At 38.8% G+C, this 24,631-nt stretch overlaps 1 protein-coding gene across 4 annotated transcripts in view; it reads left to right on the top strand.

Annotated features, from left to right (window-relative positions):
• The window catches only part of Il5ra (interleukin 5 receptor subunit alpha), a 61,926-nt gene that overhangs the window by 17,465 nt on the left and 19,830 nt on the right, over nucleotides 1–24,631 (top strand). Inside the window, exons 1-10 of one of the 4 annotated variants that reach the window (XM_031382796.1) lie at nucleotides 657–840; nucleotides 1,610–1,806; nucleotides 4,562–4,607; nucleotides 5,332–5,416; nucleotides 9,372–9,517; nucleotides 11,033–11,171; nucleotides 13,597–13,750; nucleotides 13,827–14,014; nucleotides 16,353–16,498; nucleotides 19,626–19,764. In XM_031382796.1, the coding sequence (XP_031238656.1) occupies nucleotides 5,344–5,416; nucleotides 9,372–9,517; nucleotides 11,033–11,171; nucleotides 13,597–13,750; nucleotides 13,827–14,014; nucleotides 16,353–16,498; nucleotides 19,626–19,764 (985 nt within the window). In that variant the 5' untranslated portion in view covers nucleotides 657–840; nucleotides 1,610–1,806; nucleotides 4,562–4,607; nucleotides 5,332–5,343. Of the gene's footprint in view, nucleotides 1–655; nucleotides 841–1,609; nucleotides 1,807–4,561; nucleotides 4,608–5,331; nucleotides 5,417–9,371; nucleotides 9,518–11,032; nucleotides 11,172–13,596; nucleotides 13,751–13,826; nucleotides 14,015–16,352; nucleotides 16,499–19,625; nucleotides 19,765–24,631 lie in introns of those variants that run through there. The other 3 variants (XM_031382798.1, XM_031382795.1, XM_031382797.1) reach the window with 3 other exon arrangements.

Here is a 24,631-nt window from a genome sequence, read left to right as displayed (position 1 = left end):
GTTCAGAACTTCATAACAAACCAGAAGTCGGAAGGCCTGAGAAATGCACTTCAGGATCAGGGTGGAGGGAGCTGCGCCTGTGTCAGGCCTTATGACCTATCAACTCACAAGCCTACTGTTGGGATAGTGAGCACAATACCTTTGCTTATGTGCAAGTGTGCGCTTGCACACATGTCACACACACACACACACACACACACACACACACACACCACCCCACCCCACACCAGACTGAAGCTCGCAGAGTTCTCAGATCGTGGTTTCTGGAGGAGGCAAGCCTTTGTCAGTGAACAGTATGATCACTACGACTCCAGTGTGGGCCCTCTTTAATGAGTTGCTCTCTTGGGAATCTTCCTCCAAAGAGCAGTCGCCTGGTCTTTCCATTGTAAGAGAAACTGCAGGTGTCTTCTTAACCATGACAGTTCTGATGATGAAAGAGTAAAGAACCCGCCTTAAAGTCAAACACCAGTGCACCCAGAGAGGAGGGGCACAGCTGCAGGCTTACATCTCGGCAGTCACTGTTCATCTCAGTAATCAGGAATCAAACACTTGACTCACTGTGGGGTTGGTGGGGCAGATAAATACCTTTTTCTATGACTAGGCTGGGGACACACCCAGGACCCCCACCAAAAGGAGAGACAGGAAAAGAGAAATAATTGGTAAACACAGAAAATGTTTCAATAGAGAAAAGAGGAAACAGAACACTTTGCAGCCCTGTTATCAGTAGAGACAGAGCTAACACTGGGGATATCAAACTAGAAGAAGCTCACTGGACAGGTCCGGGTATGCAGTTCTATTTTTGGTGGTGGCTCTATATCTAATGTGTTCATTTGTACCAAGGTAAGTCCCGTTAAAGTGATGTCTTGTGTTTTGTCGAAGGCCCTGGAAATAGAAGACATTTATTTCCTGCTGCTGTCGACACTTTACAAAAATTAAAAGAAGTATATATCTAATGATAAGACTTCTTCAAGAATATATAAGCTTAGAAAATAGGCTATACTAGTTAGATATAGCCAGAAAAAGTTTGAGTTAATTTCAAGAGTTACAAATTCAGAGACAAACAACAATAAGGTAATGATGTCATCATATAGATTATTTTGTTTCTGCTTTCTACTGAAATTTCTTTGGTATCTGTGATTGTTATCTTATCTAAAATGAACAAAAAGCTTATGAGATGTCTCACTTGACTTTATGCTCACTCGTTAGGTACCTAAAGCCAAGAAGATATATGTTCCAGATACACAGAAAGCATGGATGGAAAGGAACATTGATAGATGGATAGATAGATAGATAAACAGAAAAAGAGAGGGAAGATGAAAATTATAATTCAGTGAATTATAATTTTGAACATTTTATTACCTGTTATTTCTGCATATTCATATGTTCTCTTTAATATTTGGCTGGTGATAAATCTATGTAGTTGATTATTAAACATATATTTTGAAATAGAATCAAGTTTTGGAAATCAAACTGTCTCATTTGTTTAACATTACTTAACATGCAATGTGGGGAAATTTTTAAGTAATGCATGCAAGAAGCCAGGCTTGCCAGGCGTTCCCCACACAGTCTCACAGCTGATCTAAGCCATCTCTTTGTTGATATTCCATAGACTTGCCTTGCCTCATGAGGGCTAGGTAATGACTTGTCCCTGTTCTTCACTGGACCAAGCCTAAGAGGCATGTGCCCTGGACCTGACAGAGTGATACTTGCTGGGGCTTTGATGGAAAGCCACATACGACAGGCAGCGGTGGTTCTCAACTTCTAATGTTGAGAACCTGTGGAACTGAAGGGATCATCCACAGGCAAGTATGTCCACCAATGAGAAAGCATCTATTTGGATAGTACTTAGCGCCAAATGAGATTTGTGGGATGTAGTTAAGTATTGAGACACTTGTAGCAAACACTCTGTCTATGCAGAATACTGAGGATGGCAGCAATTTGAGTCTGATTTTATGGAGTTTTATGGTTTTTTTTTTGTGTTTATGGCAACAACTTGAACATGATTGTGGTATTTTAGGATATTTTAGAAAATTATTCAGAAGTTCAGTGGTGGGAAAAATAAAGTGTTGCATGGGTCATCCCATTGGTCATTTGTATTTTTGTGAGTATGTCCAGTTTTTTTTACTGTGAGGGTGACATGGTATACCTAGCTAAACACATCCTTTGCTTTATGTCTCCATCACCCTCACTAAAGAATTGTGTTTTATGGCTGACTGCATGGTACAGGGTTAAAGCGGGGAAGCAAATTCTTTCCTTGAAACACTCTAAAAGAGCATGAATTCTCCTAGCGGCTTTTCAATTTCTACCATTCGGGTTGTGCTTGGAATTAGATGTTACCACAAGTCACACACAAAGGTTCTAAAAATGGGGCTGCCAATATAATTTTGGTTGCAAAATGAATACTACGGGCATAAAAATTAATTTGAAAGGGAAAATTATACTTCTGAACTTCGGCAGAATTTGACTGATTCTCAGGAACATTGGGGAAGTCCATCATTAATGGCTAGAGCCTGACTCAACTTAATTTCTAGAAACATCTGTCATGAAAGAGATCACACTCCTTTGGTCTTCAAAATTTCAAGGAGGGCTTGCAAGAAATTTGAGATCACTCACACAAATGTTATGTTAAATGAACCAGTTCCTTCCAATCACCCTCATAGATAGAACATGTAATTCTGGTGGTAGGTAGGCAATGTTTATTTACTATATTCTTCTTAATTTACACCTCAGTTTAATACTTAATGGGTTTGGATTTCATTTTACTTGGTAGCCAAGAGAAAAATGACTTAATTATATTGTCATCTTGAGATTGTACAAATAAATAAAGCTACTGGATTAACTATATTTTAATACGGTGACTTGCCGTTCATTTGATAGTAGTGTAAAATTTTGAATGTCTGAACCAAATAGCTTGAATCTTTCTTTCCCCCTAACTAAAGATGATGTCTCCTGCAAAAAGCTCACGTGCTTTAAGCAGCTACAATGAGTAGTTTGGGGAAACAGAGTCAGCTAATCACAGGAAACGAAGAGTCAGATAGCAAAGCTCCAGTAATATCCAGTCACTGCTAAAATTTATCTACTAAGTTTTGAGATATTTGTGACCTATTTGAGTACCTTGAGCTGTTGAATATCTCAAAGGTATTGCCTATGGCATAAAATAATCAGGAGATACGAAAAATCATGTTGTCGTTAATGGCCAAAACTTTGTTTTAAAAAAAATGTTTGAATGATCAAACTTGAAAGAGAATTCTATTTTCAGGCACTATAAAATCAGAATACAAGGTAAATTCTAGAGGAAAGTGCTTACTAATATAAAATATTCAATTACCTCCCCACTGAGATATTCAGCAGAGTCATTATTTACTTCAACAATTTAATTACGAAGGATAAACAGATGTTTGTTATTTTTACAAGCACCATGTTTATGCACTTCCTGTTTTACCAGTCAGTAAAAGTCACTACAGGGTATTAATGTAAGGGTCTTTTTTTTTTCCTGACCTAGAACTCCTGTTAATGAAAACCAGGAAGGTAGGACATATAGAATATCATGTCAGGAAATGCTGACATCTAAAGATGTAGCTTTCATAATTGGAAGCTGCAGTTATCTTTGTTGTTTCTAGGGATATGTTAGCTGAGCTCCTCAGGTTTATTGCGTTAGAAATGCTTCCTTTTAGCATGAAATGTCCGACTTTTTGAAAATTTAGAAGACTAATGCAGTGTCTGCTTTCATGATCATGACCATGATCAGTATAAAAATTCACTTATGTCAGGAGGAAATGTCACAGAAAAAGAAACGGGATTGCTTAGATGAAAACTGGCACAAGTCTGGTAAGTTTATTTGAAAAAAAGAAACGAAGAAGGAAAGGATTGAATGCCTTCTACATGTTGTCCGTTTACAGCTGTTATGTTATTTCTCTAACTTGAGCAGTAATAGCAGTATATTAAGTAAGACATAAGATAAGATAAGAATGAAGCAAGAGGATCTGGTATTAATTTTTAGATGGTATTCATTTAATGAAGGTCTTTCCCTTGGCTGCAGTGTAGTAAGACTTTGAAAGTGCCTGACAACTTAAATAATTTTATAAAGAAAGGCTTCATCTTATTGATTAATTTAAAAGATTGTTTATTGTGGAAATGGTAAGTATCTAACCAGGGTCTTCCATAGTCTAAGCAAGCTTCTCCCACTGAGCTACAACTCAGCCCTGTAAGTCACTTTAACTACTATCAAGATGCAAAAACATATATTTTGTTGTTTGAAGACCTGAGGTAGGGTCCAAGGTCACACAGACACACAGACACACACACACACACACACACACGATAAAAAGTTAATAATGTTTTGTTTTTGTTTTTGTTTTTTTTAAGTGAGGAGGCACACATCAGGTGGACGCCACACACACTGCTCTTTCTTGAAGCTAATCTTGAGAAAGTTTCTGGGGGAAACTCCAGGTCTCTGATCTGAAGGTCCCAGCAGGAACTGTTGCATGCCCCTGTTAGACTCCAGGGCTGAGACTGTGTTTCCTCATTCACTGAACCTAACATTCTATTCCCCTTCTGTCAGATTGTCAAGCTGTTTATTGGAAGAAGAAATACTTACACTTTTCCAGGTGTGTGACTATGTTTCTTTGTCCTCACCTGGCCTGTTCTCATCTGGGTGCTTTAGACAGTAAATCATGTTCTCCCAAACTCAAAGCACCACAAATTGATCCTGAAATTTTAAAGGCACTTCATGTTTCTCACATTACAAATTGTTATCAGTGCACATTTCTTGTCACATTGACTTTTGGAAGAAGAGCAGTGGAGATAGAACCTAGGACTTCCTACATAACACTCTACCACCAAGCCCCTAGTTTAAAAAGAGGTGAACGTAAGTGATAGTGTTTATGTTTGTTATTAATTGCTTAGAACTTTTCCCATCCTGAAGATTGCTCTAATGTCCTGGATACTGATCCTGTCTTCCTTTCCTTTTAGCTCTACATATTTGCTCACTGGATTCTAGCAGGAAGATCCATTTCTCTTTGTGTGTATTGTGAACGTTAGTTCTTCCTTTGTAGTCAAATAGGAAGCCTGTTTGTACTTATTGTGCCCCCAAACACACACTGGGGGCACATTCTCAGTTAATTATTGATTTACATGTCATCTGTCCCCAAAGACTATGAATCTACAGCCCAAGGGCAAAGCTCCATATGTTTGCATTCCCAGCATGCAAGACAGATGATAGCCCTTTGCTAAATGACCAACGTTCTGATCTTATGTTGGAAAGCAGCTGCCAGCTTTCCTTACAAATGACAACACAATGACTTGGATTTTTGTCTTCCATGTTTCTGACAGTATTTGGCCACCATGATGCCTGTGTTACTAATTCTTGTGGGAGCATCGGCAACACTGCAAGTTGACTTACTTTCTCACAAAAAGTGTAAGCATCTTCTATTCAATAATGTTTGGTTTTGTTAAAGTACATTATAAAATAGGTAATAGGGGTTTTCCCTAAATAAGCATTCTACTGGGAAGGTTTTATAAAACAGTATAAACTCCTGAGATTTATTAAGGCCATGTGGGTAGCAATGTAAATTCTATGCGTCAATGGGAAATTCAATTCTAAGAGTACAAATGGGCATTGTGGAAGCAAGCAGCCTCTGGAGGCCACATTTAGGACTTACAGCTCCACCCGGAACTTTACAGAAGGCTTCAAAAGAAGCAAGAGTAAATGTCTACCATTTCTCCTTTCTCTCCCTACTTCCCCCTCCCCCCCAAAAAACTTGTTGATCTAGGGGTTTAGTATGATAACTAAAGAAGAAAGAGAGGAGAAGAGGTTAAGAGAGGAAAACTGTCTAATGGCACCAGCCCAGCTCTGTCTAGATCTCTCTATAAGACCACATTTCACCAAGGAGTTGAAATATACACACTGCATCCAGAGTAATGAACTTTGGGGTTTGGTTAGCTAATTTAGATGTGAAAGCCACAGTAGCCAGTGGCTGCTGGAATAAAGGTGAACTACATAGACAGTCTTGGAAACTGTTGCGTGTCAAATTCAGGTGCAGAGTCATGAAGGCCTTTAAAGGTCAATGGAAAGCACTGACAATTTAGTAAATGAATAAATTAAAGATTGTAATATGTGTATCACAATTTATAATATTACCCTAGTTTGAGTGAGAAATTTTAAGAAGTTGTTTAAACATATGCCCAGAAAAATATAACAAAAATTAGTTGTGTATTAAATGTTTTTACTTTCCTCCTTTTTGCTCATTGTGTTTTACAGCATCTCTACAATGATACTCTACAATCAGTGGGTACTAATTCTTTAATTAAATGAAATATTTTATTTTGAAAGAAAATCCTTTTTTTTCTATTCAAGTAGTTTTGGCTATGGCTCATAATGAGAAATGCATGTATTTTACATCGTGAATTACTTGTTTTATAAGTAGGTACTTTTATGCAATGGAAACCAGATGTCTATGAGACAACTATTGTCATATTTGATGTAACTCCCATTCTTGATGTTTTCTATTTATCTTCTGTATTACTATAAAAACAGGGGTGGGGATTAGAACTCCAGAAGTTATTTCAACTGTTTCACTGGTTATGATGCTTATTTTGAAACTACAGCTTCAATAACAATGTGGTAGGCTGTTTATAATCAAGAAAAACATGTAAAGTTATAAATAACACCTGAAGGATGAACTAGCAATCATTTTAAGGAAAATTTTGTTAAATTATTTCAGTAATATATATTCTAATAAACCACAACAAACCAGTACTTTTTTTCTTTTTTTAAGTTTTATTGCATTATAATGAGAAAAGTTACATAATTTCAATTTATCTGAATATCTGAATTTGTTAACATTTAAAAACATTTTAAGTAAATAGAATTAAATCACATTCTTGTTTTTCTTTTGTACCCCAACTCCTCCCAGAGCCCCCTTCAGTACCTACAATATCTTTTTTTATCATATTCTTTAAAATATATAAAATATTATAACAATAAAAATAAGTATTATAAAAGTTGTTTGATATAAAACAACAATCAATTTAACAGTCTTATGTAGATGCTTGTCTACGACAATATTGAAAATACATCTGTTTTTCTCAATATAAATTTTAAATAACTCCAAACATATTAACTGCCTATTTCAAAATAATACATCACTACTAATATTTTCTTAAATGAACATAAATATATAAAGTGTTTTTGTTTGTTTGTTTTGTATTTAGTAGAGCTTAAAATCTTGGCTCTTACTGTGGTAACTTGATACAAGAGTTACAAATGTCAAGCAAAGCATTCATTCTCACTCTTTGTTGTTCTCTTACAAACCCCTTCCCAATTTAATTGCCTACATTTCTTTTGGGTATATAAATACTTTTAAAAATGTAAGTTGTTCTGAAAAACCATAGTATAGTGTAAAATCATGAAATAAACAATACTACTAATAGGCTGAGATAGGAGAAGCAAGATCTCAAGACCATTATGTGGTACACAGCAAGACATTTTCATGAACAAACAAGCAGAAAGTGTATATGGATTGTATAATATTGGACCTATTTCTCCAATTACCAAATTAGAGAGGCCATTGGATGACAGTTAATAAATTTCTAATTCCTCATATTTTTGGATTTCAATTGATTAGGATATGTTGGTAATATTAATTTTCATATTAAGATAATAAGAAAAAGTAATGGTTACTTCCTGTTGTTTTTGTTGTAAGAGGTGGAATTAGGTTTGTGTGGATTTCTTGAAAGATTACTTTCTTTCTTCTTCTAGGGTGTAGGTTTGCTCCTTATGTTGATGTTTTCCATCTATTATCCTTTGTAGGGCTGGATTTGTGGAAAGATATTGTGTAAATTTTGTTTTGTCATGGAATATCTTGTTTTCTCCATCCAAGGTAATTGAGAGGTTTGCTGACTATAGTAGCCTGGGCTGGCATTTGTGTTCTTGTAGGGTCTGTATGACATCTGCCCAGGATCTTCTAGCTTTCACAGTCTCTGGTGAGAAGTCTGGTGTAATTCTGATAGGCCTGACTTTATATGTTACTTGACCTTTTCCTTTGACTGCTTTTTAAAATTCTTTCCTTGTTTAGTGCATTTGGTGTTTTAATTATTATGTGATGGGAGGAATTTCTTTTCTGGTCCAGTCTATTTGGAGTTCTATAGGCTTCTTGTATGTTCATGGTCATCTCTTTTTTAGATTAGGGAAGTTTTCTTCTATAATTTTGTTGGGTATTTACTGGCCCATTACCTTGGGAGTCTTCACTCTTTTCTGTACCAATTGTCTTTAGGTTTGGTCTTCTCATTGTGTCCTGCATTTCCTGGATGTTTTGGGTTAGGATCTTTGACTATTGTGTCAATGTTTTCTATGGCGTCTTCTACCCCTGAGATTCTCTCTTCTATCTCTTGTATTTTGTTGGTGATGCTTGCATCTATGACTCCTGATTTCTTTCCTAGGTTTTCTATCTCCAGGGTTGTCTCTCTTTCTGATTTCTTTATTGTTCCTATTTCCATTTTTAGATTCTGGATGGTTTTGCTCATTTCCTTCACCTGTTTGATTGTGTTTTCCTGTAGTTCTTTAAGGGATTTTTGTGTTTCCTCTTGAAGGGCTTCTAGCTGTTTACCTGTGTTCTCCTGTACTTCTTTGAGGTTGCTATTTATATCTTTCTTAAAGTCCTGTATCATCATCATGAGAAGTAATTTTATATCTGAATCTTGCTTTTCCCATATGATGGTGTGTCCAGGACTTGCAATGATGGGAGTATTGAGTTCTGATGATGCCAAGTAACCTTGGTTTGTGTTGCTTATATTCTTACGCTTGCCCCACATCATCTGGATATCTCTAGTGCTACCTGCCCTTACTAAATCTGATTGGAGCCTGTCCTTCCTGTGATCCTGATTGTGTCAGAACTCCTCAGAGTCAAGCTATCTCTGTGATCTTGTGATTCTGGGATCCTGTGACCCTGGGCTTGTTAGAGCACCTGGGAGTGGAGCTTCTTCTGGGTGTTTTGGGAATGACTGCAGAGTTTGCTCCCAAGGTCTGCTCAGGGAACCAGCCAGCCCAGACAGTCCAGAAACAACCCGAACCACTAGGCTGGCAGAGTTCCTGTGTGCCTGGGTCCTGTTGGTCCAAGTTACTCCCACTGTTGGGACAGATGTTGTGTCCTCCTCACCTCTGATCCTGAGCATGTTAGAGCGCCTGGGAGTCAGTATGTTTTTTAATAAAATAATTAAAATGTTCAGGACGAGGAATATAGCTCAGTGGTAATCTAACTGTTCCACAATCATTGGCCCTGAGTATCATCCCCAGCATATAGTTCACAAGAAAGTGCTCTTAATGGACAACTGCACATTGCATCATTGGTTTTCCTTTTGTTTTTAATCAATAGTTTTACTTCTACCACCTGTCAATTTTACCATTAAAGCTACTGGATTAGCTCAAGTTCTTTTACACTGGGACCCAAATCCTGACCAAGAGCAAAGGCATGTTGATCTAGAGTATCATGTGAAAATAAATGCTCCGCAAGAAGATGAAGTAAGTGTCGGGTCTGATGACAATCATTACTGAGAGTGAACATTCATTTTTAAACTGCATTTTTCCTCATAAAGTGAAATTCTTGATAAAGAATAGCCAATTACTAAAGATCATCTTGTTGTGTTACCAGTAGGATCTGTAAAGTGAATTAAACCAATGCTTATTATTTAAGATGGAACAGTATCATAGAAAGCTTTATCTCAAGGAAAATTCTCTCCTTCAAGAAAGAATACTCCTTACTGCTCATCTCTTTCTCCCCCCATTTTCCTCCCTCTTCCTCCCTCCCACTCCGTGTGTGTGTGTGTGTGTGTGTGTGTGTGTGTGTGTGTGTGTGTGTGTGAGAGAGAGAGAGAGAGAGAGAGAGAGAGAGAGAGAGAGAGAGAGAGAGAGAGAGAACAAGAGAGAGCATGTGTTTGTTATGAGGGTGTGCATGCAGGTGTATGAAGTCCATAGGTTGATTCTTTCCTTAAACACTCCCTAAGACCTTTTATTTTTTGCAAGAAGGCTTTCACTGAGTTGTGAGGTCCTCATTTTTGCTAGGCTAATGAGCCAATGACATTTGGGGATCCACCTCTCTCTGCCTTATCCCCAGTGCTGAGGTTATAGGTGCATACTGCCATATGACTTGAATTTTACATTTATTGTAAAATTTATTGACTGAGCCATCTCCACGGCCTGTTTATCAACTTTTGAAGTATAATGTATTTGATAGTACTGTTTACCTACCTCCTAAATTGTCAATAAAACCAGATGAAAGTAGTGAGCAAAATAGTACAAGGGTCAGCAAAGCCAAGGTCAAGGCCAAGTTCATGTACTGTTATAGGTATTTTTTTTAAAGATATATTTATTTATTTTATGTATATGAGTACACTATAGGTGTCTTCAGACATCCTAGAAGAAGGCACTGGATTCCTTTACAGATGGTTGTGAGCCACCATGTGGTTGCTGGGAATTGAACTCAGGACTTCTGGAAGAGCAGTCAGAGCTCTTAATCACTGAGCCATTTCTCCAGCCCACTGTTATAAGTCTTAAGTTGATTTCTCAGAGTCTCACATTTATGATAGGGATGTGGTAACATGATTGCCATGAATTACATTTACAGTAAGGTGAAAGAAAGGGAGTTGTGATTTATATTAACCATTTTGCAGTAAATATGAAATTGTAAAGAATTTCATGTTAAGAAGTTGCTCCTGGAGAGGAGACTGGTACAAAGATGACAATAAAAGACAACTTGGGAGACAGAGGTGGGTGATCTTTGAGTTCAAGGCTAGCCTGAACTACAGAGCGTGTTCAAGGAGAGCCAGGGCTAGCTAGAGAAACCCTGTCTCACAAAACCAAGAAAAAGAAAAATGAGAAATATGTTCATGTGTCACTGAGAAACTGTGTTCATTTTACAATGGCTCCTTCTCTTAGAAAATTATTTAATTTATGCATCATTTTCAAAGTGGAGTCAAGGGCCTATTTGATTAATATTGTTTTTCTCTTATATGTCATGATTGCTGGGTTTTATTTTAGTATGATACCAGAAAGACTGAAAGCAAATGTGTGACCCCCCTTCATGAAGGCTTTGCAGCTAGTGTGAGGACCATTCTGAAGAGCAGCCATTCAGCCCTGGGCAGCAGTTGGGTTTCTGCGGAACTCAAAGCTCCACCAGGTAAAGGAAATGGGGCATCTCAATTTTGTATCTTACACCCCTCAAATCAGGAAAGAAAAGCCACCTTTCATTAACCCAGCACCATGCCTTCCAATCCCTTTCCACAGCACCCACATTCCAACCATGCTTGTTATAGGCTTTCCATCAGCACACTTCTGTAAGTCACCCCTAAATTTATACTAGATTCTAGTGGAAGCTGGGGCCTCTCATATATATAAGCAGAGGTAGCTTTGATTAAACATTTTAACACAGACAAATACAGACACAAGATCGGAAAAAAGAAATAGGCATGTCATCATTTACTTTCCTAGATCACATATGTCATAGCCCCACATCTATTACTGTTTTTCAAGTCTTTCTCCTATCCACTTCATTGGAGAAGAAGATTGTGCCTGTATTATTAGTCAGCTTTCTTTTTACTATAACAAATATGTGAGATAATACACCCATTTTGGTTTCTGGTTTCAGTGGGGGTTTCCACCCACGACCTGGCCGCCTGTCAGTTTTTAGGCCACGTGATAACACACCACATTATTTCAGAAGTAGGTGGTAGATGTCTAAAGCCAGGAAGCAAACAGGAGGCACAAAAAAGACAAGGGTCCAACTCTCTTTAAGGATGTATCCTCAAACACCTCCCAGAAGGTCCCAGCTCAGCAAAGGTTCTTCACTTCTCAATAACACCAAGAGCTGCAGAACAAAGTCTTTAAAAACTAAACCCTGGGGGCTCACTTAGTGTAAACCCTCAGACTGTGTTGATGACAACATAGATGCTTGCATTAACTCATAATTCTTCAAAGACTTCCCACCAATAGGCTTATCCCTAAGTAAGGAGGGTGCTTCAAAGAATACAGAGGAATAGAAATAGGGGTCATTGTGTGCCTTGTATTAAGCCATTATTCTATCTCTCAGTAACAAGTGAATTTCCTTTATATGATTTTTCTTTCAGTGTTAAGTTTCTATAGTTCTAATTGTTTCCTGCATAACCCCAACACATGTTGACACAAGTATGTATAATTTATGCCACTAACCAAGTGAAAAGTTACACTGAATATTTGTGGGTTGGAACAGGAAAACTTCTTGGACATGGCATAGACTGTGTGGGTGCTTAGTATGTGGACAGATGCATACATACATACATGCACGCACAGAGTAAAGTGGGAAGCAAGGCTTTCATCCATGGGCTCCATACTCATGGATTCAACAATCAAAAGCATTCTAAGACAAAAACATTAAAGCATCCATACTGCTAATGTGCAGATTATTTTATACCACTGTCATCTAAATAACACAGTCTAACAACTATTTCCAGTGTACTTATAGTCAATATTCTAAGTTATGTAGAAAGTCACAACTCAAACATGTCCTTTTATATCAAACCAAATAGTCTATGTTTCACACAAAATGACATCATATACGAGACCTGAGCATCTGAAGCTTTTAGCACGGGGGAAAGTTCTGGAACCCATACCATAGATACAGAGGCATGATTGTATAGACATATATGTATATGCCATATGTAATATGCATATGTGTACTACAAGGCAAACTAGCTAGTCAGTTTCCTGTCTCTAACCTCTATATGACAATGACAGGATTTCTCCTCTCATCCCCCTTTCCATTGAAAGATACTCTATGACAGCCATAAAAAGTTAATCTATAGCTGTTTTAAGAAAAAATAAACACTCTTCCCTCGCTTACAGTTTTCTCTTTAGAGAGGTTCACCCTGACTGTTGTCCAATATATATATATATATATATATATATATATATTCTTTGAGGAACAACAACAAGTCTGTTTGACAGAGTGCTCTGGGTATCACAAACATGATTTTGGGAAGTCTGGTACAAACAAACATTTGAAGTCTCAGGTTTAAAGTCATGGCATGGTCAGGAGCCTTTTGCAACCTATTGGATACTGACTCTCTAATGTAAGACTAAGATCTTGGGGTATTGCCAAAATGCATCGCCTAAGTGGTAATCGTGTAATTCATGAGGCATGGATACTAAGGAATGGATCATATGACTGAGGAAGGAAGAGTAATCTAGAGGACTTCCTTGATAAAACCTCTCATTTACAGCAAGAAAAACTGGAATCCAGGCATCATATGGGGCAATGCCTGATAGTCTGGTAATGATAAATATAGCACTAGAGTGCTGAAGTTTTTGGACACATCACACTAGACTTGAGCTTTCAGACATCCATCTCACTGACATATATCTATATCTGCATCTAAAGTAGCCCAGAAGTTTTTCAAGTCAAGGCTTTATAACTCCAGTTTCATTTCTTCAGTAAATTTGCCCTTTGCAAATGAGTTTCTATAAATGGATGTTTGTGGTCACTCACAATCAATAGTATCTCAAGGAAAAGCATAAAATTCAGAAGCCATAAAGGCAATGTTTTGTCCTTTGTATTTGTGGTCTCTTAGGATCTTCTGGAACCTCGGTTATGAACTTAACTTGTACCACACACACTGTCGTAAGTAGCCACACCCACTTAAGGCCTTACCAAGTATCTCTTCGTTGCACCTGGCTTGTTGGCAAGGATGCCCCTGAGGACACACAGTATTTCCTATACTACAGGTCAGTGTCTATTTTTACTTATGCAAAGTCCCCATTTCCTCTTCCCTTATAAAAACTCACTGGTATTCCAATTTAGGTTTGGTGTTTGGACTGAAGAATGCAAAGAATATAGCAGAGATGCACTGAACAGAAATACTGCATGTTGGTTTCCCAGGACACCTATCAACAGCAAAGGATTTGAACAGCTTGCTGTGCATATTAATGGCTCAAGCAAGCATGCTTCAATCAAGCCCTTTGATCAGCTGTTCACTCTACATGATATTGGTAAGAAAGACTTATCCCAAGGTGGGAATAATGGAATAGCACAAACTTGGCACAGAAAAGGGTGTTGCTACTTTTTGTATGTTAAACAACCATCTATCCAACATAAGAAAACCACTAAAACAGAGTTCCCAACATTAAGTTTACATAAATAATGTAGGAAACTGTCCTGGGCATAGTAAGATATTTAGAGGCATTCTTGGTCCCTATCTATGAGTTATCCAACTTGTATCTTCTTCTGATTCTCCTACCCTGAGTTGTGACCAGATCACAACTCAAACATATCCTTTTGAAGGTAGAGTTCTCTCTCCCTGGTAGAGAATGGCTGCTCTAGGGAAAGCAAACTCACTCCTTAATAGAAATCATAGCACTGCTCATCTGTTCTTACTGCTTTCATGAAATGCCTGTCCACGAGTCTTGTAATAGATTCTACCCAGAGCCATTCTGAGCCTTTCCACCACAGTATGGTCCCTTGGCACTCCAAAGGTATCCAGGTTTTCCATCATCTGGCTCTTCTTTCAAAGCTTACCCTCTCCGATTATCACTGATCCTTCATAGTGGTTTGGACTTATCTCTAGACTTTTAAACAATATGTCCACAGATCTCTCTCCTCTCCTCTCCTCTCCTCTCCTCTCCTCTCCTCTCCTCTCCTCTCCTCTCTTCTCCTCTCCTCTCCTCTCCTCTCCTCTCCTGTCTTCTCCTCTCCTCTCCCCTCCCCTCCCCTCCTCCCCTCCTCTGTTCTCCTCTCTTTCACCTTTCTCTTCCCTTCCTCACCCCTTTCTTCCTCTCTCATATGTGTATGTGAAATGTATGTATACTGGTGCAGGTGTGCTTGTTCATTCAGAAGCCTATGAATAACATCAAGATAGTTTCCTCAATTGCTTTTACTTTATTTTGTGAGGAACAAAAATTTTCAATGGATCTGGAACTTTTCATTTTGGCTAGACTGGCTGGCGAGCTAGCGAGGCCCTAGGATCCACCAATGTCTACTACCCAACTGCTAAAGTAACTTTTATTCTCCTGAAGTAACTGTCATCTCCAAGGTTTACTGCTTCAGTCTGCTAACCTAGTCCTAGTCCTAGAAGCTTCTATCCTCCATATAATCTAATCTAGGCTTAGACTGTTTTTACCCTCTGAGATTTCCTACTGAATAGGCTCACCCTTCCCAGTTTTTTTCTGAGCTTGCTGGTCAACTCAGCTGTTTTGGGTCAAACTCCTCTCTAAGCTTTAATCTGGCTTCAGTTTTTAGCCTCTCCTGAATTGCTCTGCTTCACCTCAAACTAACTCTAGCAATCCATCCCTATCTTCTGGCTCCTTCTCCTTCTCTGACTCATTCTGTCTTCACTTGTGTCTAGCTTGTACTCTTTCTGCACCCTGTCTCTGTACAACTCTCCCAGTAAAACTGCCTCTTCCTTTCTCTCCTCTCTTTCTTCACTGATCTCTTAAGGAGCTTCCCTTTCCTCTCTCCTCTTGTGAGAGCTGCGTGTATCCTACTCTGTAAGATCTTTCTCTGATTTTTCACTTTGTCTGCCAGTCTATTAGGCACAACTTTCAAACATGGATTCTTCCTTCTACAAATTAACTTTACCATTATTGTCTGGGATTAAAGATGTATACTAAAGACTTGTCTGTATTCCAGCCAGAGGGATTAAAGATATGTGCTAAGGACTGACCCATGCCACAAATAAAAACAGTTTTTTCCCCCAACAAAAAAACACAATCTTGAGGCTCACAAAATTCACAGTCCAATATCCTGCAACACCCAACTGCTCCCACCAGCTCCGGGGTTACAGCTGTTTTCGCCTAGGTGCTGGGAAATCTAAACTAAGCGCTTCACTCTGGTAAAGGCATATTTAGCTCATTATGTTCTTTTTTACTCAGAAGCTTCTTGTTTTATCTGACCAAACCAATCCAAAGAAAACAAAGTACCAATAACAAAAAACAAACACTGAAGCCAGAAAGGAGAAGTAATTTACTCAGAGTTGTCCCCCTGCTGGGAAATGGAGGTGGAGCACATGGTCCATGTTCTCTCCATCAGCTAGTCTATCTTGAAAAGTTTAAGAGATACTGGGTGCACATTGCAATGAGCTGAGAGGGGAAAAGAGTCAATCAATCACTTTCATTGTAGTGATTTCTGTTCTCTATATGTGTAAGTCTATTTGGTACAGCCATACCAAGAACCTCATGTGAAGCTACTTGCTTCCTGTGGCTTTGAGATTGGTTGATTTCGACCTGATGGTAAACCTTGAGAAGAGATTATCTTAGAAATGGTGGGTTGGGGCTACCAGCCCTGATCATTGATTGTACAGACTTGCCACTGACCTCTCTTCTTCTTACCTAGATCAAGTGAATCCTCCAATGAATGTTACAGTGGAAATTGAAAGAAACTCTCTATATATACAATGGGAGAAACCACTTTCTGCCTTTCCAGGCCATTGCTTTAATTATGAATTGAAAATTTACAACACAAAAAATGGTTACATTCAGGTAATTCTTCATATAATTTCAGTACTCCATGATAGACATTCATTATTTGTGGAACATTTAAAATGGTGGTTCTCAGCCTTCCAAATGCTGTGATCTTTAGTAGAGTTCTTCATGTAGAGGTAACTCTAAACCATAAGTTATTTTTGCTGTTATTTTCATAACTGTAGTATTGCTATGCTGTAATGTAAATATTTTTGAGCATAGAGGTTTGCCAAAGGGATCACAGCTCACAGGTTGAGAACTGTTGATTTAAAAGTTTCAGTATTGACTGCTCTGGGTGTTTTTACGTACTAGGAAAGTCAAGGATAACTTACGTCTGCCCAAGGTCTTACAGAAATAAATCAAATCTTACAGGACTTTTATATTGAAAGAACAAATTTTAGGTTCAAAATAATACAAAGGATAAAATGAAACTCATTTGTACAAGCTTTGCAAAAATACAAATGATACAACTGCTAGGCAAGCTAGGAAAGCAAGTTTTCCAAAGATTAGAATTATCCTAGGAGCCTGTAATTCTACTTCTAGTATACATGCAAAAGACTTCAAAACAGGGTCTCAAAAGGATGCTTGGACCTCCCCCTCCATGATTACAACGGCATTGCTTACTAGAGCCAAGAGCGGAAGCAGTCCAAATATCCACTAACAGATGAATAGAGTCAGGCTTGGTGGGACACACCTATGATTCCAACACCCAAGAGAAAGGCTAAGATAGGCGGAATATTATAAATTTGAAGCTAGTCTAGACTGCATAACAAGATTCTTACCTGAAAACAAACAATCTGAACCCCAAACCTAGGATACAAAAACAAAATGTCACACACACACACATACACACACACACACACACACACACACACACACACACATGAACAAAGAGACATTATTCAGTCTTTGAAAGGAAATTATGATGCACACTGATATGAATGAACCTAGGGACAGCAAACAAGGTGAAATAAACAGATCACAGACGACAAATAGTATATGACTAGGATACAATTCTGCCTTCAATGAGATGCCAAGGGTAGTAAAAACACATATAAACAGAAGGTAGTATTATGGCTTCCAGGAAATGGGGAATGGAAAATGAGGGATCATTGTCTAATGAAAACAGACAGATTGTGTGGCTTTCATTATTGTGTGAAGGGAACTGAACAGAGGGTCTCATGCATGCAGAGCATGACACATACACCCAACTAGGAAGCTCTAAGTCTTGCAAGATGAAAAGTGTGTTGTAGTCTGCTTGCACAACAGCATGGCTGTTTACCATTTCTGCCCTGCACATTTTAAAATAGTGCAGAGGGCATATCTTATATCCATGGAGTTTTACTATTTTATTTTATACATTCTTCAAAATAACTGTTGAATAATTATATTTACCACTTTATTGACAATTTAAGCCCAACCCTCTCCCCCTCCCTCCCCACACACACCGAAAGATAAATAACTTCTCATAGTAACAAAGCTGAGAGGTCAGGATTCCACCTCATGTCTTACAAATGGAAGAAATCAAGAACCTGTGAGATGGCTCAGCAGGTAAGGGCACTTGCTGTTTAGAATGCTTTCCCAAGTTTGATTCCTGGAGCCCCCCAAGATGGAAGAAGAGAATGGACTACCTCAAGTTATCCTCTCACCTCCACACGTGTGCTGTAACATACACACACATACATAAATAGATACATCTAAAAATAATTAAAAGAGACAAACTAAACACAATTAAACCAACATCTGCAAATTGGCTTCTAGGATTCGCACATAAAGAGAGATAAGGCCTTGATTTTTGTAGTCTGGAATAAACCAAATCCTATGCCCTATTAATTTTAAATTATGTACCAAATCATGGGGCATATTACTTTCCAACTAAGCTGGTGGTTCACATAAAAATAAATCAATATATAAGATAAGTCCCACTCTGGCAAGTAAAGTCAGAGCCTCCTTATCATAGGAAAAATCAACATAATGCAGAGGAGAGAGAAGACAAAACAACCTTGTAGCCTGGAGCTGAATGCAACCTGGAGAAGGTCAGGAATACCCTCTGTGAAAGTTAGCACTTTCATAAAATAAGTTAAAAAGGATCAACTAAAATACAATATATAATATATATATATATATATGTATATATATATATATATATATATATATATATATATATATATATATATATATATATATCCAGAGATAAGAAAATACAAACCAATATGTATGCAAACACAATTCACGTGCTTGGATGTCACAGCAATGTCCAACGGCTCCCCCAGTTTCTAAACTGTGCTCTTACTGTCTGCATTGACCTTATCAGAGACCAGTAATCAGCACTTCCTGACCCATACCAGTCCACAACCACACTGTGCCTGGTAGGGGTGTAAGAAAAGGAATAACCCAGAGGCATGTGAGACATGCTTCCTTCAGCCAAGTGGTAATGACTGAGCTGGCCTGAACACAAGGCAAACACTAGACTTGTAACCCTGTACCTTACCTAGGGATTTCAGAGTGGAGTTTTTATTAAAAGCCAAACAGCATCTATATTAAAATCCCAGTCATGGGGCAATGAGTAGCACCTAAGGATTTTTCGAGATAGAGAAGTGTAGTGTTTACAGGATAGAAGGGTAGTTTTGGCAAGCAGTGTGAAAGTTGGATGTGAGCCGGAGGGGATGGGGGCAGAGACAGGGGACCATATGTACTCAGGGATAGGAGCTACTATGACAGTCCAAGTAATAGACCAGGAAAGCACACACAGTCTGTGGGCATTGGGCAAGGCTGGGTAGGCACAAACTACATGCTTTTTATGACTGTGACTTACCAATGTGGAAGGGCAAGGCAACATAGATTTTATGTGCTGTTGGAACTGACTCCAATTTGTCCACATGAAACATTAATTTGTCCAAACAGCATCACCTACCCCTTTAACCGACCATTTTATTTATTTTAGTTACAAGATCACTTTCTCCCTTGGGGTGACTGCCAAGAATTCACACTGGAACTCTGTAGAATAAACTCATGACTATGCTCTATTGATTTTAGATTACTTGCTAAATAATGAGCCACATTACCCACATGTGACCTCTTAAGTTGGTATTTTACATAAATTACATGTCTAGCCATTATTATAATGTTAACTTTTCCCATTTAGATGGAAAACCTGATCACCAATAAGTTCATCTCAAAAATTGATGATGTTTCTACATATTCCATTCAAGTGAGAGCAGCTGTGAGCTCACCTTGCAGAATGTCAGGAAGGTGGGGAGAGTGGAGTCAACCAATTTATGTGGGTGAGTCCCTGTTGTGTATTTAAAAGCAGTGGCAACAGATAATCCCAGAAAGTGTACATGTTCACTCAGCTCTTGAAGTGGCTTCATCTTGACTTTGCCTAATCATCTGTCCATCTACTGTGTCTGCAACTAGACATGGATGTCCTAGGAACCTAGTTGTCCTGCCTTCTTCCTAGCACAAGCCCTTGCCAGGCCTATTTTATTTTGTCCACTCTTGTTACTTAGATTTTTCTGGTTTTTGCTTCCATCCATATTGTGTGTATCTGTGTGCATGCATGAGTGCACTATCTATATATTTGTGTGTGTGTGTGTGTGTGTGTGTGTGTGTGTGTGCAGGTATGAGTACTCGGTGTGCTCATTGAGGACAAAGGAAGACATAGGGTATCCAGTTCTATCATTTTCTCCTTCGTTCCCTTGAAGACATGGTCTCTCATTGAACTTGGAGTTAGGCTGTTATCTAGTAAACCCCAGAAGTCCTCCAGCCTCTGCCCTCAACAGCTTTGTATTTATAGGTCCTCAGGCAGTCACACCCAGGTTTTCACATGGGTGGAAGGAATTTGAACTCAGTCCCCTATAATTACACAACACACATTCTTACCTGCTGAGGCATCTCCTCAACCCCTAATTATTTAGAATTGTTTTTTTATTTTCAGAGAATTATTGACTCATAAGCTGTGGTAAGAAACAGAGATCCAGTCTTCCTTTAACCTAGTGTCTCCCAAAGGCAACATCTTGCAAAATCTACAAAATTGGTACTGACGATACCTCCATCCTTCTTGGAGCTTATGGATTTAAAGTGTCATTATTTGTGTATCTTGGGACTTATGCATGCTTAACACTCATGTCACAGCTCAGTCAAGATGCCAAGCAGTCCATCACACAATTGTCCCTTTTGGCCTTTTACAACCCACCTGTCCTCTTTCGCTCCTCATCTCTAGCCCTTGGAAAGAACTACTCTGGTCCCTATCACTGTCATTGTACTACATTCGAATGTGAATTTATATAGTTGTTTCCTTTTTAAAAGATTTTTAAACTGAATAATATTAGGGTCCATGAAACTGGGATCCATCCCTGAACCTTTAGCCTAACAGACAGCATACAAATCTAGTAATTTAGGCATCTCTTGGGCATCTTTGTTGGTTTTATACCTACTGTTGTATATGATCAAATTGACAGAGTGCCATACTTGACAAATAACAGGGAATGGGTAGCAACTATGGATGGTGGGGTGTATTTCTTGGATAAAGAAAGTTACTGGTATACGTCGACATTTGCAGAAGAGCATCCTAGATGATTTTTATATATTCTCTTAGCTAAGTCTATCAAGAAACTCATTCTTCAGATAAGAATGGATATTCCAAAAGTTTAGGTCATTTGCTTACCTCTGCAAGCATCAGGGATAGGTTGAACCCTAGATTAACTTATCCTAATGCCCAGTCTCTTAGCACTCTGGCTGGTGTGATAAGACCCTATATGTTGAAAGGTACTTAGCATAGATTGGCATAGAACACTTTTTGGTTAAGGCTGGTTACATCACCTCTCACAAAACTTATGGGATATTCCAGAGCAATTTAGACACACAGATGCTAAAATTATTTACTAAAGTAGTAATTCATTCACTTGGGTTACAGGGTGTGAGTCTATGGGAAATTCTTGGGCACTGACCTGTGCCCTGTGTGGTCTGAGTCAGAGCTGAGGCTTGTCAAGCACATTTCCAGGGAGACAAGAATAGTGGAAGGTATTAAGAGGGGAAGCACAGAGCTAGGTCTGTAAGAAGGCTGGTTGTGCTGCCCTGAACTCCTACAGGAGTACGTTGCCCTCATTGAACAGTTGTTCAATACCCAACCCAAACTGCCTTGTGCTGTGCCATGGCCCTGACAGCATTGGGGGGTGGGGACTTGGGCTCAGAGCAGCACCTTGAGTTTCCTGTGGAGAGGAACTGAAAGGAGGATGTAGGGGACTGAAAGTTGGACGGACTCACCTACTTCATAATTTTGCTGAGGGGAGTGTTCCTCTCCCTCCCTTTCTCCCCAGGTTGACACCCAACTAAACCAACCTGATCCAGTATGCGTAGAAACTCTCTCAGAAATGCTTCATTTGCACAAATAAGACTCATTCCATGCCCCAAGATTGGGACGAGACTCATCAGTCTCAGGGATGTTTAACCAGATAATTACTGCTGTCCAATCGTGTGCCAGAAGCTTTGTTTATTTGTAGTCTGTGGATTCCTTTTACAAAGTGGTTTATGTTGTTTCTCAAGTACATAAACCTTATTGGTCTGACACTATTGATGTTTTTCACTGTTATCCCAACATTGCAACATAAACAAATTTCGACAAATATTAATATGCACCAAAAGACTTCGGATAAATATGGTAGCGATCAAGATCAGAGTCATGGCTAAGAAGTTGATAGTGCTTTTTGAGTGCTTGAGTTTTGAAGTTCTAGACAGTGTTAGTGTTGATTATTGATACTTTAGGGTGAGGAAGCAGTAGCAGACAAGATCAGGAGATCTGGATTTTAGCCATTTGGCTCTGCCAATTATGGTTCAATGAACCAAGTTAGAGAGCACAGTACAATTTGGAGAAGAATTCTGAGAATAAACTCAAGTTTTAAGAGCATGTGATAGTCTTTGCCACCACATGTAGGGGACTGAGTGAAGTACCGTGCCAGTCTGGGTTCTACTACTCTGACCTAGTACCTAGCAGCTAGCCTTTCTGGGCTTCAGTTCCTTAGCTGTAAAAGTGACTGTTCCCTAATTGCTTCTATGATTGCCACTCCCTAACATTCACCACCAAAGGATTGTGGGTAAGACTGTGAACCATCTCTCTTACACTTGTTTTTAACTTATTATTCACTTTCTACTCTCCTGCTCTCTTACCATTTCCTAAATAGCAGCTTTCTGGCCTGGATCTGGCTGATTATATCCACCCCCACCCCAGGTGCACCTCATTACTATTTGCTACTGCAAATCCTATTTCATTCATTGCTACCCAGTTCATGCAGATGACCTGATTAATATTAGTGCTTACCTTATAAATCCATCCTTTCTGGAATTTACTCCCCTGCTCAATTTGGGATCATTAGTGAATTTAATCAATGCAGACTCTCCGTTTTCATCAAGATGATTAATAAACATAATAGGAAGTCCAGGCCCCTCAGGGATATTTTGCATGGCTCTTCCTTACCCCTGGAGAATGCAATAATAATTGTGCTCAGCTTGCAGTCTATCTGGCAATTTTGTTGTTAAGTTCATTTCCTTCAAACTCCCTTCTCTCCTACATTGTCTTACAAGTGGCCCCTGGGAACCCTCCTGGATTTTCACTATCAGGCCCAACAGAAATATCACCCTTGCCTTTGACATAAAGTCCACCCCCATTATTTTAATTAAGGTAAGGAAATGGAAGCCTGGAGGTATTAAATGACTTAGCCATTATCAAATAGCCAAGAAGTAGCTATTAATGTGTAATTTCCCCAAATAAGTGACATATGAACCAATTAGCTAATTAGAATAGTTTAAATTAACTAATTAACCCATTATAACCCGAGGTTGTTTCATACAGAATGAGACACAGAAGAAGCTGGTTTGATGGTGTAGCGAACTGGGGTAGGCAGGTGGCTTCTGCTCTAGTTGATAAGGTTCTTGGTCAGTCCAATAGGCACAGAGAAAGTAGATGGCAGTGAACAGTACAGCCAGCCAAGAAGCTCACTCTATCTGCTTGAGATTTTCCTTGAATCTACTCTCTTGCTCTGGGATTTTCAGAGCATGGCTCTTCTTCTTCTTCTTCTTCTTCTTCTTCTTCTTCTTCTTCTTCTTCTTCTTCTTCTTGTTCTTCTTCTTCTTCTTCTTCTTCTTCTTCTTCTTCTTCTTCTTCTTCTTCTTCTTCTTCTTCTTCTTCTTCTTCATAAACAATAATGGCAGTTTTGTTTTATCAGCACTTGTTATCAACTGCCCTCCATCAGCTTGCTTCTGCTTTAAGAGCTGAACTTCCCAATTTCAAATGTCTTTCGCCTTCTCAGTCTTGAAGTTCTAGCTTCTTCTGTTCTGTTGTTATCTCTGCCGTCTTCTGTTTCCTGAAAACTTTCCTGTTCTGAACCTGGTCTCTGAAGCTATTTTGTTTCTCATGTCTTCTTTTCTCCTCTACTCTGTGACATTCAGGTACTAAGTGTAAAATAAATAATTATAGAAATAAATGTTCCTAGCATGCATCCCTGTACCCCTGGAAATCAGAATGTTGGCTGCATTTATTTGTAGCTGTGATCCTGGTTAGGATTGGATCTATTTCTTGGTAAGAGGTTAGACTTACAGTGAACTCAACAGTGGTTCTCAACCTGTGGGTCATGACCCCCTCCCAGGTCAAAAATCAGATATTTTGCATATCAGATACTTACGTTATGATTCATAGTAGTAGAAAAACTACAGTTATGAAATGCAGTGAAAAAATTTTAGGTTGAGGGTTACTCACAATATGAAGAACTATATTAAAGTATCATAGCATTATAATGGGAGAGAACCATTACTTTATGAAATTTGCTCCATTCTTAGTAAAGGCTGTTTCTGCCAGTCAGGACCTGGTATTATTATAAAAGTGTGATAATGTGTTTTTCTAAAAAGCTTTCTGTAGTCTTAAGATGATTGGCACTTAACCTGGGGGCAGAAAAAGACTCAGTCACTCCAGTTTTCACATGACTCAGTCAGCAGTATGGTCACCATTTACAGGGTGATTGCTGCTAGCTACTGGGACAAATCCTTCAGCAACAAAGACATGCTAATAGGAGATCCTGGCCTTCACTTTCCTATTATGGTATGAGCCAAGAGGTGTGTGTGTGTGTGTGTGTGTGTGTGTGTGTGTGTGTGTGTGTGTGT

This window comes from Mastomys coucha, unplaced genomic scaffold (genome assembly GCF_008632895.1).
Source record: "Mastomys coucha isolate ucsf_1 unplaced genomic scaffold, UCSF_Mcou_1 pScaffold20, whole genome shotgun sequence".
Classification (NCBI taxonomy): domain Eukaryota; kingdom Metazoa; phylum Chordata; class Mammalia; order Rodentia; family Muridae; genus Mastomys; species Mastomys coucha.
The sequence above is the reverse complement of the archived record's forward strand: the minus strand, read 5'-3'. Positions and strand labels throughout refer to the sequence as shown.